The 20030-nt window shown below is 40.1% G+C and overlaps 1 protein-coding gene across 6 annotated transcripts in view; it reads left to right on the top strand.

Moving 5' to 3' along the window:
• Window positions 1-20030, top strand: part of PRKN (parkin RBR E3 ubiquitin protein ligase) — a 1216903-nt gene that overhangs the window by 774732 nt on the left and 422141 nt on the right. For all 6 annotated transcript variants that reach the window (XM_081524442.1, XM_081524441.1, XM_081524444.1 and 3 more), the window contains exon 8: window positions 1-137. In XM_081524442.1, coding sequence (XP_081380568.1) covers window positions 1-137 — 137 coding nt within the window. The remainder of the gene's footprint in view (window positions 138-20030) is intronic.

The raw sequence follows: 20030 nt of genomic DNA, 5'->3' as shown, positions 1-20030 counted from the left end.
GAGCCCTGTCCTGGTTTTCCAGTGCACCCACCGTCATGTGATCTGCCTAGACTGCTTCCACCTGTACTGTGTGACCAGACTCAACGACCGGCAGTTTGTCCACGACCCTCAGCTTGGCTACTCTCTGCCTTGTGTGGGTAAGTCTAGCCCTGTTTCCTCCATTTCTAGTTCTGATCAACAGAAGAAAAAGGAGAATTACTGATATAAAACTATCTTAAATATACCCACTTCCCTAATGAGGAATTGAAAATCCAGGTATCTATTTGATCATGGTTGGGGAAGAAAATTAATGTTTGAATCACAATATGAAACCCTAGGTTTTGAAGGACCTGTGTTGAACTAGAAAATGTATAATCTACATAAAGGCATTGAAAATAAATTTTAAAATATTATTCAGCCAATGTATACAAAGTATGTCTAGCAATTCACCCTGAAAAGCAGAGATTTATTAACCTGGATTTAGAGCAATTTTTTATCATACACCTCTATTGCTAAAAATTTTGAACATGTACATAAATATTATATGAAACGTGTATTATATGAAATAAATAAATATTATATGAAACGTGTATTTAAAAAGAAAGAATGATACAAAGCTGAAATATCTGTTTAAATGTTTTATATCTTCCAATGTTGCAAAACATCCTTTACTTGTGCTATATCATTGTCATTAGATGTATTTTTTTTAATGAGGTGAAATTCACATAACATGCAATTGACCATTTTAAAGTGTACAGTTCAGTGGCATTTTCTGCTTTCATATTGTTATGCAGTGACCACCCACTTCTTTTTAGTTTCAAAACATTTTCATCACTCCATAATAATATTGTATATCCATTAAGTAGTCACTTCCCATCATCCCTTACCCCCATCATTTGGCAACCACTAATCTGTTTTTTTTGGGGGGGGGGTTGCCTCTATGGACTTGCCAATTCTAAATATTTCATATAAAAGGAATCACAAAATATGTGACCTTTTGTGTCTGCCTTTTTTTCACCTGGCATGTTTTTGACATTCATCCAAGTTGTGATATGGATCAGTACTTTGTTATTTTTTTGGCTGAATAATATGTCATTATGTGGATATACCATAACTTATTTATCCATTCATCCATTGATGTGCATTGTTTCTGTCTTTTGGCTGTTATGAATGATGCTGTTATAGACATTTGAATACTTGTTTCTGTCTGGATATATGTTTTCATTCCTCTTGGAGTGCAGTTTTGAGATCATATGGTAATTCTACTTCTTAAGGAACCACCAAACTATCTTCCATAGCTGCTTCATCATTTTACATTTCCACTACCAACTTACAAGGATTCTTATTTCTTTACATTCTCACCAACACTTGCTTATAATATTTTTCTATTTTTTAAGTCACCATCTTATTAAATATAAAATGGTATCTCATGGATTGGATTTGCGTTTTCTTAATGACCAGTGATGTTGAATATCTTCTCATATGCTCATTTGCCATTTGTATATCTTCTTTGGAGAAATGTCTGTTCAAATCCTTTGCCTGTTTTTAACTGGATTGTTTGTCTTTTAGTTGTTAAGTTGTAAGAGCTCTTTATTTATTCTGGATACTAGAGCCTCACTATTATATGATTTGCAAGCATTTCTCCCAATCTGTGTCTTTTCACTTTCTTTACAATGTCCTTTGATACACAAAAGTTTTAAATTTTGATGAAGTCCAATTTATATTTTCTTTTGTTGCTTGTGCCTTTGATGTCAAATTTAAGAATGTAGTGCCAAATCCCATCTCATGAAGATTTACCTCTTTGCTTTTTCTAATAGTTTAGCTCTTATATTTAGGTCATTGATTCCTTTTAAGTTAATTTCTATATATGGAGTGCGGCAGGGGATCTGGTTCCTTTAAAACTAGGAAATGGCATCTAGAAATCAGTTCCAGTGCTTTGTGCGTCCATTGTTACTGGGTTGGTCACTCTTTCTAGGCCTGGCTGAAAGAGCTAGAAGACATGCATTTTTAAAAAGGTAAAAACTGTATTTATACTGACATCTCCACTTTATATCTGGGGTTATGGAATTTTTACTTGAAGTCACTGATCTTAATACTGTCATTGCTTTCTCTCTCAGCAAAAAATCTTATTACTGAGTGATATTAACATAATTACTGATTTGTCTCATTTCATAATACGTATATAATAGAATCTGTTTCAGGGTACCAATACCATCACCAAAGTGTGATTACTGAAAACAGTGTTAATGAAGTTTGTTTTGTGAGTAGGGTATATTGTTATAGAGGTGTAGAGTCAAGTGCAGTTACTGTATAATTATGTCACCAATTTAATACATATTTTTAACTATTTTAAAATGTGTTTTGTTTTTATAATTTATATTTTTATATTTATGCAAAATATTAACATGATTCCAAAGTCAAAGCTATGAAATAATTATATTCAAAGAAATACAACTTTTATTCACATTCTCTTGAATACTCCTTTTCTCTACGGTGTAAGTGTACACCTTTATTTGAAAAAGCTCCCATTTTAAAACACATAAACAGATTATAGATGATGTAGATATTGAAGAGGTTTGCATCATCTTCTTAAGTAAAAAGTAGAATCATATGCATATTTGTCTCCACCTTCCTTTTTGTTTTTAGCTGTACACTATATATTCTGTAGATCTCTCCCTAGTAATATGTGTATATTTTCTTCATGGAAAAATTAGCATTACTGAATTCCATTGTGTGGTTATACTTTACTGTTCCCATATTGGTAAATACTTAGTTTTCATTTTTTTATTACAAATATTGGTACAACCAATAGACTTGTATACATATGTATTTTCATAGTCGTGATCAGAGTATCACTGAGATGGATCCCTAGAGTGGGATTGCTCTATCAAAGAGAAAAATATGTATTTATTTTTATGTTTCCAAACCCTTCTCCCCAAAAGTATGCCATCTTCCATTCTCACCAGTGACGTGTAAAAGCAGCAGGTCCCCCACCACCTCACCAACAGAGCAGCCACAGGACTTTGGGGGCTGCTTTCCAATCTTACCTTTGAAAAAATGGTATTTCCCCATGCATATTTTCTTCTTATTTTGAACAAGGTTGAGTATCTTAAGTTTAAGATCCTTTTACACTTTTTTTTCTCCATTATTTAAAAAAAAAAAAATCTCGCCTTTTTTCTCAAGGGATAGGCTAAGTGAATATATTATATATTTTTTTCTTCAAAAGTATTTTCGATATAGTAGTCCCTTACAGCATCAGGAAAAGTTAACAAGGTTCAATCACTTATGTTTTTATAAAGAATGTGTGTCAACTAGCTTTTACTTTGCTGCTTCTTTGCCAAAGGATAACTGACAGCTTCTAAGTGAAATAAAATATTTGCCTGGTTAAGCTGTATCTCACAGAAATGCATTATATGAATTTACTATGGTTTAGTTATCTTTTAAATACCAATTTTTTACACTAACTGTGTTAATGACATTTTTATAACTTTATGCATTCCTGAGTTCAACTTCTTCATTTTAACTGTGAATGAGGTAGGGAATGAATGAATTTTAAATATGCTTACTTTGCATGTTTTTTTGGGAATCCTTTCAAATATTTTTGTGAATGTATCTACTTTATTACCAGTCATATAAATGTAATACTCCATAAAGTTTTGCTTTTATTTTTTAAAATGCCACTTACTATTGAGAAAGAATCTTCTCTAACACATCTTTGCTTTCATGTTTAACAGGAGGCATAAAGCTGCCTATCTGTACATTTTGTTATTAAAAGAGAATGTAGCAAATAACCACAAACTGAGACAGGTTAGAAACAACCATTCTGCTGGGTAGTAAGCCCCCTACACTGCACAATTCATGCCAATACTTGCTTCTTCACATCCTCTCCAATATTTTAATATGTATCTCCAGAAGTGCTTACTCATAACAAAATAGAGCTCAGCTTGTTACAGTATTACTTGCTGTGTATTATTTCAGCCTTCTTTATTTTATGAGGACTCAAATTATATTATAAATATTTAACATATTATGTGAAAACAGGTTTTCTAATGCTATTATAGTTTCTTGTTGTTGTAAAAGACAAGCTGAATTGTCTTGACTGTTTGCTCAACAGAAGTGTTTCTTACATTTATTACTTGCTTATTAAACGTCATGCTAAGTGTCATAGCTTCACACCTTCTTCAGTTTATATCTCAGAGCTTATTATATACAAAAGATGAAATGCCCTGTTAAGGGTAATAGTTCCTCACATTGTTGAGGACTACTGGTTTCTTCTTTGGCTTCTACTTACTTGGTTAGTATTATCTTTAATTAATGGTTTCTCTGCAAGAAGCTCAAATCTTTTGAAGTCACTTAATATTTTAACAGAGTTGGTTGGGTGAACTTGAGAGAATTTGTCCCTAATTCTTTTAGCCAAGCGCAGATAATGCTCTGCAAAAGGGAACCGATAAGACAGGGTTTTCTAGGAGCCTTGCTGTAGGACTCCCCTGCCCCCTCAGGATGTCCCCCGTACAATTCATGACATGTGATTTTGAATTGCAGACTAAGGTATGAGATACCAGTATAAGCCCTAATATGAACCACCATAAACCAATGAGGCATTTGCACATATCCTTGGGTGTAGACAGAGCATCAGAGAAGCCAAATTCAAATCCTGACTCTGAGACTTACTCCCTGTGTGATTGAGGGCAAATTACTTAACCTTGATTTGCCTCAGTTTCACCTTAAGGTAAAATTGGGGCAGTACAATAACATCTAGCTTATATGTTGTTATGCAGATAAATTAAAATAACGCCACATAAAGCACTTTTCAGTTAAATGCTGAAGACAGTGGGCGCATGGTGAATATTGGCTTTTGTTATTTTATTGCTACATAAGCATGTATTCCCACAGTATATATAATGTATCTGTGCATATATGTGTATATTGACAAAGGAGCATATATTTAAACATCCTTTAACTGTAGGTTGGTGTTTCCTGCAATTTCATGCGTAAAATCAGCCAGTTATCAAGCATTGCTCACCTCTCCACCTGTCTGGCCATGTTTTCCCCTTGGTTTATTTGACTTTGACTTGACTCTTGGACAGAGCATGGAACAAGACACATACTGTAAAGTAGTAACTTAACAGAAATGGAAAATCAAAGCTTTTTGAACTATAAATAGAAACAGCAGACTATCAGAGATAAGAATTTATCAAACCCATGTTATTTCCATGGCACAGTCTGCTCCCAAGATGGGGTTAATTAAAAAGTTATGTTAATTAACATCTATGAGTCTTATAAATAAAACTTAGTATGTATGAGAAGTGAAAAATCATGGTCAGTTTCCATAAGGGAACTGAGAATGTATTGAAAGGGCAGCTTTGTGGGAGCTGGATTACTCCAGCAAGGCTGAGTCTATACCAGATCCACACAATAAGGTCAGTGTGTTACTGGCTCCGTGTAGCAGGGTGCTGTGAAACATTTTCTTGACTGCCCATGGATGACCTCCACAGCTCCGTGTAAATGTAAAATGACTGGACCACAAGAGTCAGACCCAGGGTTATCACTGGCTTTGAATACTTAGGAGAACATCTTGTTGGTTTCTCTGAAGAGATGTACATTTACCTTTCCACCATGTCAGCTTAAAAGGCCTTGTCAAGTGGTTTTAGGACCCTGTGATGACTTACTAACTTTTTTGTGGATTATAACTCTTCCAAGAAAATTAAAGCAAGATTAGTTTATGGAGACAAGGGGGCATTTACTGATAAATTCATAACTTTCTTCTTGATTTTTATTTTGTATTGAAGTATAGTTGATTAATAATGTGTTAGTTTCAGGTATACTGCAAAGTGATTCAGTTATATATATATATACACATATACACACATATATATATTCTTTTTCAAAGCTCAATTTTAGACAGATGCATTCTTCAAGGTGTGACCAGTCAACAGTGAACCAAATCTTTCCATTGCTGTAATTTTTATAATGAACAATTAAAACTGGGTCAAAACACCATTTGAGCAGAAACCCTGCTTTTTTTGTATGAGCTCCTCATTTGACTAGAAATTATGTTATGCTTTGTAAGAGTGGAATGCTGAATTTTATTTCCCTGATATGATGATTAGAGCCCTTACTGAGTACCTTCCCTGTATAAGGTCCCACTAGGATGCCTAATACATACATTCATTAATCCCCACAAAGCCCTGTTGGGCTGGATATTGTCATTCTTCCAGTTTAGAGATGAAGCATTTGAGGCTCACAGAAGTTAACTAAACTGCACATGATACTGAAGCTGGTATGTAACAGAACTGGTATTTATTCAGCTAGCTGTGGCTCTAGAAGTGTGCTCTTAATAACTAGACAGCATACTAAAAAGCAGAGATATTCCTTTGCCAACCAAAATGCATCTAGACAAAGTTATGGTTTTTCCAGTGGTCATGTATGGATGTGAAAGTTGGACCATAAAGAAAGCTAAGTGCCGAACAATTGATGCTTTTGAACTGTGGTGTTGGAAAAGACTCTTGAGAGTCCCTTGGACTGCAAGGAGATCCAACCAGTCCATCCTAAAGGAAATCAGTCCTGAATATTCACTAGAAGGACTGATGCTGAAGCTGAAACTCCAATACTTTGGCCACCTGATGCGAAGAACTGGCTCATTGGAAAATACCCTGATGCTGGGGAAGATTGAAGGTGGGAGGAGAACGGGATGACAGAGGATGAGATGGTTGGATGGCATCACCGACTCGATGGACATGAGTTTGAGTAAGCTCCAGAAGTTGGTGATGGACAGGGAAGCCTGGTGTGATGCAGTCCATGAGGTTGCAAAAAGTCGGACACAACTGAGCAACTGAACTGAATAGAACTGAACTGATGTAACAGAGCTGATATTCAGTCAGCTAGTTGTGGCTTTAGAAGTGTGCTCTTAATCACTATACGAATCGATAAGCCTGTAAACACCAAAGTGTATGGGAAAAGAAAGAAAATCAAGGGAAAGAGTGTCTCTAATTTTTTGGCACTTTTTCATATTTAAACCAGCAGCAAGCTTGACAAGTAGAAATTCTCTGTATTTTTCAGAGGAAGAAATAAAGGCTCAGCAGGATTGAGTGAGCAGCATCACAGAGTCAGGAAGGGTTGAGCTGAGATTTCAACCCAGGTGTGGTTGCGCCAAAGCTCTGTGTTTCTCCCCACCCCCACCCTGCTTCTCTCTGGACTGTAACTGCACTGCACATTTCAGTAACATGGCAGTCTGTTTGTTTTTAATTTTCAGTTGGAGGATAATCACTTTACAGCATTGTGTTGGTTTCTGCCATACAACATTGTGAAGATGGCCATTTTTATAAGTCCCAGTGCCCAGGCCGTGCCTGAGGCCAATTGGATGCGGCCCTCTGGGGGTGGCCCTCAGTATTTGATAGAGGCCCCGTGTTTAAAAGTTTGAGCACTTCTTCCAGGTGAGCGTTCTATGAGTAATGAGGTATTTTCCATGGGAGATCATAGCATTAATAAGCCTGAAAATACTCCCACTGCCCTTATCTGTTTTCCCATGAGTGATGTGACTTGCTAACCAGCATAAGCTTTTTCAATAAACATTAAAGGAGTTGAAAAAGAGATGGACAAACACAGCCAAAATGGCCTATTTCCAGGGCCTCTAACAAACTCTTGCATGAAGTTAAGGGCTTCGTGAAAAACCTCATAATTATTGTGAAATACTGGCTGTGTTTTTGCTGTATCTACTGTTATTACATTCCTTGCTAGGAATTAATTTGAAGCGCCAAAGCCCTTTGTGGGTCTGCTCTTAACATTGAGTGCCACTCATCCACCTTGGTGGAGCTTCAGGGATTTAGATTGATTTATTTTAGAATTCAGGCTTCCCAGGTGGTGCTAGTGGGAATGAACCCGCCTGCCAATGAAGGAGACTTAAGAGACACAGATTTGATCCCTGGGTGTGAAAGATCCCTGGAGGAGGGCATGGCAACCCACTTCAGTATTCTTGCCTAGAGAATCCCTATCGACAAAGGAGCCTGGCAGGCTGCAGTCCAGGGTCTCAAAAGAGTCAGACACGACTGAAGGGACTTGGCACACACACATTTTAGAGAGCAGCTAAAATAAAAGTAGAATTTATATGATGAAGACTCTGCAAATTGTGTTTACCTCTAGTCCACTGTGAGTCCTGGTAGCACAGATGTCCTGTAGCTTTGGGGCGTCCCAGGGCAGCCCCCACCTTCCCTATAATATGTGGTTGGTACCATGTGAGTGCATCCCCTCTCTGCCTTCAACACTTCACCTTTTTTCACTTTTCTCCTCTCAGTTCACTTTTCATATAATTCCCATCTTCGTATAACATGGAATGACGTTTTCTTTCTATCTAATACACCCACTCACCAACCACAGTCCAATGGTGTCCTAAGTATCTTAGTCAGTGATTTTACGTATGTGCATGCTAAGCATACAGTAGTCATGTATGGATGTGAGAGTTGGACTATAAAGGAAGCTGAGCACCAAAGACTTGATGCTTTTGAACTTGGAGAAGACTCTTGAGAGTCCCTGGGACTGCAAGGAGATCCAACCAGTCCATCCTAAAGGAAATCAGTCCTGAATATTCATTGGAAGAATTGATGCTGAAACTGAAGCTCCAATACTTTGGCCACCTGATGTGAAGAACTGGCTCATTGGAAAACACCCTGATGCTGGGAAAGATTGAAGGCCAGAGAAGGGGATGACAGAGGATGAGATGGTTGGATGGCATCACCAACTCGATGGACATGAGTTTGAGCAAGCTCCAGGAGTTGCTGATGGACAGGGAAGCCTGGCATGCTGCGGTCCATGGGGTCCCAATAAGTCAGACACAACTGAGTGGCTAAACTGAACTGAACTGATGCTAAGTCTATTCAGTCATGTCCCACTCTTTGCAGCCTCATGGACTATAACCCTGCCAGGCTCCTCTGTCCATGGAACTCTCCAGGCAAGAATATTGGAGTGGGTTGCCATGCCCTCCTCCAGGGGATCGTCCCAATGCTGGGATCAAACCCCTGCGTCTTGTTCTTTACCACTAGCGCCACCTGGGGAGCCATTCTGCATGAGGCAAATAGTTCTGGTTCCTTTGAGAAACAGAAATATTCTGGATGTCTGGAGAGTCAAGAAGACTGGTTCCTAGACAACTTTTCAGGAGGCTAAGCATAAAATCCAACATGAATTATAGTTTTAGCTCTTGAACATTGATTTCTCAAATACAAATAATCAAAGTCCATATAGTTTCTAAAACCACATCGAAAAATAGGAAGTATATTAAAAGATAGATCACCAAACAAGGCGTGTAAATGGTCACTACATATACTGAAAACTCAGTATAATTAGTTGCTAAAGAATTGCTACTTTAAAGCACAATATATAACATGATGGACATATATTCAAAAGAGGTAAAATATAAATTTAAATATTTCTGCAAAGCAATTTGGCAAGTCATGTTAGAGCTCTAAAACGTTAGTAAACTCCCTAGAACCTGTTCATGCACACATTCTCTAAATGTTGCAAGTATTTGAGGGCGTGGGCCCATGACAAGGGCAGAGAAGGAGACAGGTGCAGGCAGGAGGGTTGAAGGGCAAAGGGGAAAATGGAAGTGAGAAGAAATGACAAATTGAGGGGACTTCAACGGGCTGGTGAGAGTGCGCTGTGCACAGAATGATCGTAAATAACTTACATCTAAATCCTTTAAGAAATTAAAAATCAAAATATGTGGCCTGTCCTCTTCCTAGCCCCTCAGTTCAGTTCAGTTCAGTCGCTCAGTCGTGTCTGACTCTTTGCGACCCCATGGAATGCAGCATGCCAGGCCTCCCTGTCCATCAGCAACTCCCAGAGTTTACCCAAACTCATATCTGTTGAGTCGGTGATGCCATCCAATCATCTCATTCTCTGTCATCCCCTTCTCCTCCCACCTTCAATTTTTCCCAGCATCAGAGTCTTTTCAAATGAGTCAGTTCTTCACATCAGGTGGTCAAAGATCTTGACAAATTGTAATAGCCACCATGAGAATGGCAGCAGAGGATTCAGGCAGCTGACGAGCTTGTCATCCAAAGCCAATGTTCTACCTCAAAATTACTTGAAATTATATCAAACTTCCTAATTTTCTGAGGCTAATGCTGCTAAACTTTTTGTTCTTTCTTTTGGGGGTGATTTAGTAATTCTGGTAGCTTTCCCTTGGTTTGGATGTGAGGAAGTAGAATGTCAGGATGGTGGTCTAACTTTCCTAACAAAATCGAGGCTGATCAGAATGTGGGTTGATTCTCATCATGTCGTGCTCCAGGGCAGGCTGGCTGGAGGTGGAGGTGGGGCTGTGCCCCACACCATCATTCAGGGACTCAGACTCAGCCTCCTGTTACCCAGGGGTTCTGCTGTTCTCAGTGGCCCTGAAGTCCCCACTGCACCCTCTTCACCCAGGCGGGAAGCCAGAGTAGGAGCTTTGTACTGGGGGGTGGGGGTGGCAGGCGGGGAGAGTTGCTTAGAGACCAGGCCCAGGAATGGCCCCCGTCACCTCGTCCCATGGTCCTTATGCCAGACGCAGCCGCATGGCCCCACCCAGCCACACAGGGTGAGGGGTGGGAGACCGGGACTGGGGGGCTTTGGTCTGGCTGTGCGCCCAGGAGGAAAAGCAGACAGGACTGCAAGCCCACAGCCCTCTCTCTCACTGGCAGAGAGGATGGAGAACGTAAACTTTCTTGAATGGCTTTCCGCTTTCCTTTCCTCACCTGAGACCGGCCCAGCACTCCATCACGGAGCTTCGTGGTAAGGGGTGAGTGGTGCGTGGACAAGGACCGGAAGCAGCTGTAGCACAGAGCGGACGGCCTGCGGGGGCTCGTTCTCGCTGGGTGCACAGGCTCTGTCTGTGCAGGCGGGTGTCTGGCCTCGGAAGGGCTGCCTGTGTGGGACCCTACTTTACCCAGGACTAGAGACCCGCACATCAGCCTGGTGCTTGCGTGTGCCTTTAGAGTTTTACAAATGAAGGGACTGTGTGCCACTTTGAGGTGTTACCAGCAGCAGAACTGCTGTGTTTCTCTCCCAGAGGAGCCCCGTGTCCCAGTAAGTGAAAGTGAAAGTGTTGACCCTGTCCGACTCTTTGTGATCCCATGGACTGTCGCCCGCCAGGCTCCTCTGTCCATGAAATTCTCCAGGCAAGAATATGGAGTGGGTTGGGTCTCCCATGTTGCAGGTGGATTCTTTACCGCCTGAGCCACCAGGGAAGCCCGTGTCCCAGTAAACCTCACCTCGATTCTTCCTTTCTTGGGTTTCTATTTTCCAAACAGCCTTTCGCCTTTTCTTGCATCTTATTAAGTAGTTAAAAATAGAATAACATTTTAAATAACAGAAGTAAGGTGGGAATGCCTTGAATAGCTAGCAGGAAGCAAAAATAATTTCTTTCTACCTACTTCTGCCCTGAACTCTTGAGCAAGAGCATCCTACTTTTGTTTTATAAGGTCAAAAGCAAACCGTTTTCAAGTATAAATTTATTACTTATCCAAAGAATTCTAGAAAGATGCTTATAAATCCTTAAGATAGCTCCAAGAGTTGTTCAGAACAGCTGTCCTTAGTCTTTCTTCTTCTTTTTATTAAAGTGTATATCCCCGTATTCCTCTCCCTGGCCTTCTTGGCAGCTGGCATGATTTTCGAGTCTGTGCATTTGGCATTAACAGTACAGAAGGAGCTCTCCTGAGGCTGGAAGGATTATAATCAGAGTCAGTAGAATGTTAATTGACCTGTAAGTGCATCATTTTAAATGGCTTGGTGTATTTCTACCTTTATTACGAGACATACTATGCATACACAGTAGTGTTTAAACACATTGATATTGTTATATATATTTGTATAGTCTCGGAAAACCTCTGTAACCACCACCCAAATCAAGAAAAACCGTACTGCCAACAGGCCAGACACCCTCCGTGTGCCCTGCTCAATCCCAGCCTCCTCCCTTTGGCCTTGGTACAACTGTTATATTATCTTTTTTTTTTTTTTTGCCACAAGGCATGTGCGATCTTAGTTCCCTGACCAGAGATTGAACCCATGTCTCCTACCTTGGAAGCCCGAGTCTTAACCACTGGGCCACTAGAGAAAGTGAAAGTGAAAGTCGCTCAATCATGTCCAACTCTTTGCAACCCCGTGGACTGTAGCCCACTAGGCTCCTCTGTCCATGGACTTCTCTAGGCAAAAATACAGGAGTGGGTTGCCATTCCTTTCTCCAATGAATCTTCTTGATCCAGGGATCAAACCTGGGTCTCCCGCATTGCAGGCAGATTCTTTACTGTCTGAGCCACCAAGGAAGTCCCGATGCAAATATTATCTTGACTTTTGTGATATTCATTACCTTGCTTTTCCTTGTAACATCACCACTTTATATCTATACTTCCCTAAATAATACAAATATTTCCCTGCTTTTAACTTTCAAATGGCTGCTTGACTGGTTTTGCCAAATTTCCCTTACCAGTGGCAGTGCCAATTCCAGTTATATCTTCAGAAAGCTCTGAGCACAGGAGCAAGTATTCCAATATTATTATCCCATTATTATTTTTGTTACTTATATTGTGTTAACCACACTAGAGCATAGCTTTGTTTCTGTTTATCGTCCTCATCTCGGGTGCTGTCCTGTGTGAAAACAGTGTTTGGTTAGCTTTTTCAGCAGGTGCATTTTGAGTTCCCATGCAGAGATAAAAAAGCAAACTGTAGTAGGGACTCTGAAGAGTCACTTGGGCAAGAAGATCAATTTTATCACAATTTGGTGAAAATAAGTCTTACACTTAGATTATGAATTTTAAAAAGTACAGCTCACTAACTGCTAAATATGCTCCTTCATTTGTGAGTAATTCCAGGCTCCACTGTCGACTGCTTTGCGTTTCATTCTGTGGCCTTTGCACAGCAGCTGTGCCCCGGTTTACATCAGAGCGTTTCAGCCGCTGAGAACCACCTAAGGAGAGGCTGACTTACAACTGCCAGAGAGGCTGTTGGCAGAGTGCAGAGTGAGAGACACACGGGCCAGACCCTCTGTGTCCTCTCTCCAGTGTCTCAGGGAAGAAGTTTACCCTGTCTTCACGAGCCACGCGTGTGCTGAGCTTGTCACAGTTTTATCCTGAACAAATTCAGGCTGTTTATGGCCTCTAGGTCAAGAAAATTGAAGTTTATTTGAGACAGAAATTGCTTTGGACTTTAAGTTCACGTTTCCTGATTTGGACAGATGTTGCCTTTTTAAATAGTTCCAGTTGCAGAATGTGTTTTCCTTTATTATTTCCCCATCATTGTCCACAGCTGTGTTCACTGCCTGCTGGTGAATGTGGTTAGTTCTGTCTGTTACTTTGGCCACTTGAAACACACACACACACACACACAGTCACCATGACAAAACTTTACTCTTCCTCACTGTGTGATGTCTTGTATTAATGAGACTTCATGCATAGAAATTGCTATGAGCTGGTGACCTCCAACTATCTTTGAAATAATTAATAATGTGCTTAGAGGGGTTGATTTACATATTCATGAGAGTTTATATCACTGAGTTGCTAAGGAGGACAGTGAAACAATTTAATGTCTTAAATGCAGATCAATTTAGCAAGAGGAGGAGTGGTTTAACATTTTAGTGTCAAGATGGAAATAAATATATGATATCTGAATCAAGTAATTATGTTATATATTCCCAGGAAAATCTGGACATCTGCCAGGCCATCTTCTGTGCTCTGTTACTGACTCCATTTAGGAGTTTGGAAAATTAATATTTCTTGTATTTTCAGCTTTCCGAGCTTTTACTAGAAGTCATCTGTCTTGGAGTTATGTATTTATAGAGGGAAACACTGTGTGGAAAGAGTGGAAATATTGAAAGGAGGGGGTTTAGGAATAGCGTTCAAGGAAATGGTACCATTTTGTCTGCCTTCGTTCTGAGACTGACTTCTCTCTCCCCTCCCACTCCGCTCCCCCAGCTGCCAGTAATGGATCTTTCTTGTGGTTCACTTGTGAAGGCTTTTGTCATTGTCACTCTGCAACTGTAATTGTGTGTCTGCTCATCTCCTCTTGCATTGCATGGTTGGAGGACATAATCCACTCGATGGACATGAGTTTGAACAAACTCTGGGAGACAGTGAAGGACAGAGAAGTCTGGCATGCTGCAGTCGATGGAGTCTCAAAGAGTTGGACACGACTGAGCAGCTGAACAACAACAACGCTGTATTAGTTTTCTAGGACCACAATAACAAGATACGATGGACTGGGTGGCTTAAACAGCAGAAATTTATGCTCTCACAATTAAGAAGAGTCTGGCACTCCAAGGGCAAGGTGCCAGCGGGTTTGGTTTCCATGGAGGACTCTCTCCCTGGCTTGGGGATGGCTGCCTTCGTGCGGTCTGTCCCCTCACGTGGTGGTCTCACTGTGTGTACCACCTCGGGGTCTCTGTGTCTGCCCATCTCGTCTGTAAGGACATGAGTCAGATCAGACAAGAGCCCACCCTAATGCTCTCAGAGGTTTTGGTTACCTCTTATGGCTCCGTCTCCAAATACGGTCACATTCTGAGGTTGGGGCTTCAGCATAGGAATTTTGGGGGGACACAATTTCATCTGTAACAGCCACCTTTGAGACTCTGAAGCAGTTTCTGAATACTTGGCCCCCCAGAGTCTGAGGCCGCCCCCCTGAACATGAGCCCTGTGTCCATGCTCTGCTCCTGAGACGTGACTTGTTCTTCACCCCTCGTCTCCCCTACTCCCCGCCACCTGGACTCAGCCGTGTCTGGTTTCCCAAGGAGCAACATCCTTTTGCCTGAGGGATGCAGGAAATTTTTTTGCCAATTATCTAATTTTAAAATCTGGGCTCACTGACAAACATTTCAGGGAGGATCCTCTGAACTTTTCCATCCTTTGTGAAAATAAAAATACAGTAATCATCTCTGAGATGGAGGTGGTCAGGATACCATTTGCAGCCCTTAGTCTTCAGTTCCCCCAAACCAAGGCCCCTGAAGAAAGCTTGGCTGGATACTGTACTCTAAAAGGCTGTAAGCAACAGAACCTGAATATCACAGCTGACTCACAAATGCAGCTCAATTCTCAGTTCAGTTCAGTCACTCAGTCATGTCCGAGTCTTTGCGACCCCGTGGACTGCAGCACACCAGGCCTCCCTGTTCATCACCAACTCCTGGAGTTTACTCAGACTCACATCCTTTGAGTCGGTGATGCCATCCAACCATCTCATCCTCTGTCATCCCCTTCTCCTCCCGCCTTCAATCTTTCCCAGCATCAGGGTCTTTTCAAATGAGTCAGCTCTTCGCATCAGGTGGCCAAAGTATTGGAGTTTCAGCTTCAACATCAGTCCTTCCAATGAACACCCAGGACTGATCTCCTTTAGGATGGACTGGTTGCATCTCCTTGCAGTCCAAGGGACTCTCAAGAGTCTTCTCCAACACCACAGTTCAAAAGCATCAATTCTTCAGCACTCAGCTTTCTTTATAGTCCAACTCTCACATCCATACATGACTACTGGAAAAACCATAGCCTTGACTAGATGGACCTTTGTTGGCAAAGTAATGTCTCTGCTTTTTAATATGCTGTCTAGGCTGGTCATAACTTTTCTTCCAAGGAGCAAGTGTCTTTGAATTCCGTGGCTGCAGTCACCATCTGCAGTAATTTTGGAGCTCTTCTAGTATGGGGCGAGTGGGTGGAGCAGGGGTTGCTTTCCTTTAAAGCGGTGCTTGTATCTTTTGTCTCTGCCATCCATTAGGACTTATCACTACCTTTGTGGTCATGCTGACCCCCGCATGCATGGTCCTACTGGCAAAGGGGAAATAAATGATAGAGGGGACATGAATCTTTCATATCTTCCCAGCCTGGGCGTGGCTCATGTCTGCTCATTCATTGGCTAGCACATCGCCGTGTGGCCTTGTGGACTGCAAAGCAGCCTGGGAAATGAGGTCTAGGGAAACACCTAGGTGCAGAGAAGATGAATTTAATGGACACCTGACCGTCTCCATCAGAGACCCTCCTTTGGAGCCCGGGGGCTCAGCTTCCACGTCATAGATGTGACTGTTTCTCCAGGACTCAGGACTCCTGGGCCACGCCCTGACTTTGCAGTCAGATGGTGTTCATCCAGTTTCAGACCTGCTCTCCCAGATGCTGAGTTCCCTCATTTAAAATGAAAATAAGCCTTAACTCAGAGAGAGTGAAATCCGAGTGCATGTAAAGATGACGGGCACACTTCCTGATGCAGCACAGGTGTTCTGTAGGTGACAGCTTTCCTGTCACAACCAACTTCAGACTGTTTCCTAGATACTTACAATTCTAGCAGGAAACCTGAAACTGCAGCTTGGGTTTAATCAAGGTCTTCTGGCTAAAAAATGAAAATATGATTTCTTTTTGATATTTTCTACACTAGAGCATTAACAATGAATGGAAATAATTCCTGTGAGTCAAGAATTAACATTTTAAGACGTTTAAAACATTACATAAATATAATCCTGCAAAAAAAAACTCTAGAAGTTATTGATACAAGATTCTTATTAAAATCATTAAATTAGATTCACTCTCCATAACCAGATTTTCTAAATTAGTCTTTTATGAAAGGAGTATGTGTAGAAATCTAAGTAGTTGCATTAACAAGGCTACCATAATTTATTATTTCTCTTCTTTTAATAATAGTATCAATGTGCTGTCTTAGTTGTTTGTATGACTTTTAAGTCCTCCCTCAAAAATTTTGTATTCTGAATCGGCCACCAATGAGTAATGAGTAAATTTCCTTTAAGTGCTTTTGGACTGTTATCAAGTACAATGTTGAACACGTATGTAGTCTGAAATCTAAATTATTCTAAAGGAACTGAGAGAGGCACTGAAAGAAGTAATCTGTTGTGTGATGCAGAAGAAAACTTCACAGCTGCTATTTAATTTTTATGTCACCCTTTAATTTGTGTATATGTTTAAATATATATAAAATAGTAGCAATGTTTATATCAAATTAATACTGGCAGTTAATATAGGTTTGAATAAAGTAGACAAAGCCATCCTTCCATTCTTCCAGTCACTTAAAAATACGTGATAAAACATGTACAATTTTGACACAACTTAATTAAAAAAAAAAACATGTTTTAGGTATACAGGTATACATTTAACTTTCGGAAATACTATTACCAAAGGTAGGGACAGTATGGAAACACTAGGAGTATAATTCTGGATGGAGCTCCCACCCCACTCCCAGTTGGGTGTGGGGGGTCACCTCCAATGACGCAAAAGTCAGACCCCCACCCGCCCTTGGCTCCCACCCACCCCCAAGCCCGACAACTTCATAACTCTCATTCAATAGCTTTTAAAGAAATACACTTTAAATATTCTAATAGCCTGAAAAATAACAGCCTCCAACCGTGGTTATTTCTCCATCGTGTTATGCTTTATAAATAAATTCTCTGTTCTGTCCTTAGAGGTTCAAAACAAATACAGTGATTCAGGTTCACAGCTTTCTCTCTGAGTGTAATTTTTTCTGCCACGCTAATACTTCTAAGGGAAATGGTAACAGTTGGCTTAAAATGTGTTCTTTGGGACCACGGTAAGATAGATTCATTAGTTTGCTGGAACTTGTTTCTCAAATTAGACTACTGTTGTAGAAGCAGTGCTGAACTAAAAGTGAGACTAGTCCTGACTCTGCCATTACATCAACACCTTGTTAATGTGGGGTCAGACCACTTACTAGCCACTGGGGACTAAGGCAGGCCTCAGGTATATGAAACCTCATTTAGGCTTCATGATGATTCTGTCTAATCGATATTAAAAATCCCATTTGTCAAGTGAGAAAACTAAGACCCTCAGAAGGTAAATTCAAACACAAGTCTGCCTAATTCCAAAGTTAATTTTTCCTTACCCTTTTTTTTTTCTCTTTCCTTTTTTTAAAATTATGGAAGTATGATAACACATGTACAGGAAACTTGAAAAATACAGAACAAAGTTACATATAGTTCCACTATATATTACAGTTATTGTTTAAGTAGATAAATTGAGGTTTTTAGTTGGAATTTCAATGTCCAACTCTCAAAAATTAACAGAATGACTATACAGAAAAGTAGAAGGATATCAATTCAGTTCAGTCAATCAGTTGTGTCCGACTCTTTGTGACTCCATGGACTGCACCACACCAGGCTTCCTTGTCCATCACCAACTCCCAGGGTTTACTCAAACTCATGTCCACTGAGTTGGTGATGCCACCCATCCATCTCATCCTCTGGTGTCCCCTTCTCCTCCTGCCTTCAGTCTTTCCCAGCATCAGGGTCTTTTCCAATGAGTCAGTTCTTTGCAACAGATGGCCAAATTATTGGAGCTTCAGCTTCAGCATCAGTCCTTCCAATAAATATTCAGGATTGATTTCCTTTAGGATGGACTGGTTGGATCTCCTTGCAGTCCAAGGGACTCTCAAGAGTCTTCTCCAACACCACAGTTCAAAAGCATCAATTCTTTGATGCTCAGCTTTCTTAATGGTCCAACTCTCACATCCATACATGACTACTGGAAAAACCATAGCCTTGACTAGATGGACCTTTGTTGGAAATGTAATGTCTCTGCTTTTTAATATGCTGTCTAGGTTGACCATAGCTTTTCTTCAAAGGAGCAAGCGTCTTTGAATTTCATGGCTGCAGTCACCATCTACAGTGATTTTGGAGCCCAAGAAAATGAAGTCTCTCACTTTACTAATATTAATATTTCTCTCTGAAGTCTTCATTCCAGCTTGTGCTTCATCCAGTCCAGCATTTCTCATGATGTACTCTGCATCTAAATTAAATAAGCAGAGTGACAATATTCAGCCTTGACATACCCCTTTCCCAATTTGGAACCAGTCTGTTGTTCCATGTCTGGTTCTAACTGTTGCTTTTTGACCAGCATACAGATTTCTCAGGAGGCAGATAAGGTGGTCTGGTGTTCCCATCTCTTTAAGAATTTTCCACAGAAGGATATAGTAGACCTGAAAAGCACCATTAACCATAATAAACCTTAATAATTAACATAATTAAAATTTATACAGTTTTCACACAGTAGTAGGATACAATTCTATTTAAATTGCCATCGACTATAAACTAGAAGACACTGCAACATATCCAGGGACATAAATCAAGTTGCAAAACTTTCATTTTCTAAAGGTATTGAAATCAATAGAAGGGTCTGCTCTCGTATAACTGTCTTACCCTTTTTTTTTGTTTAATTCATGAAATTCATTTCATCTGCAGGACTTCTTCCACCTCATAAAATGCTAAGATCCTTGACTGTTGTCCCCTAAACCAGGAGTTACTTTTTACTTCTATGACATTTGTCAGATTCCAGGTGAAAAGCCAAATCCAATCAGTGAGTGAAGAAAGTACCTGTTAATAGATACACAAGATATAATCCTCACATCTCACTTCTCTGTGTGGTTAGATCAGTGGTTATCAAACTGTGTTCCATGGAACCACTAGAGGAGGGGTTGCCTACATGGTACATCAAGGATGATTTTATGTAGAAAGAAATGAGTGAACAGAAGCAGTGTGCATCAGCTATTCCTGTTCTATTAACTTAGGTGCTATGTCAATACTTATCAAGATGACACTAGGCAGAATAGAAGGTCTATAGTCCTCAAGTCATAGCAGAAACTTTGTTTTAAGTAGTTTAGTTTTCTTTATATTACATTTTCTGAAGAGTAAAATAAAAGAACTATACACTTTGCACTGTGAATTAAAATAGCATAATTTAAAAGTGGCAAAATCCAAATTTTAATTGCCCTGTAGAATTGACATAGAAGGAAACTTGAGTTAGTTACTGTTAAAATATTCTTTATAGAATATTTTTAGTAGGACATAAAAGAATTTGAGGCACTTCACCTTCTAAAACAACTCAAAGCTATTTTTCCTTTGAATTTCTTACTCCTTGTTTTAATTTGAATGTGCTCATTTCAGTTAGAGACTGTTAACTTTCTATTATTCCCTTCCATTAAATCAGTGGTCTTGGTGAGTTTTATCGTTCGTACATAGCTAGGCAAATAGTGAAAGATGTTGGTTCCGAGGGAGTAAGATTTCTTATTGATGAAATACCACCACCATCATCAGAGGT

This window comes from Giraffa tippelskirchi, chromosome 9, assembly GCF_054371585.1.
Source record: "Giraffa tippelskirchi isolate mGirTip1 chromosome 9, T2T-mGirTip1v1.2.pri, whole genome shotgun sequence".
Classification (NCBI taxonomy): domain Eukaryota; kingdom Metazoa; phylum Chordata; class Mammalia; order Artiodactyla; family Giraffidae; genus Giraffa; species Giraffa tippelskirchi.
The sequence above is the reverse complement of the archived record's forward strand: the minus strand, read 5'-3'. Positions and strand labels throughout refer to the sequence as shown.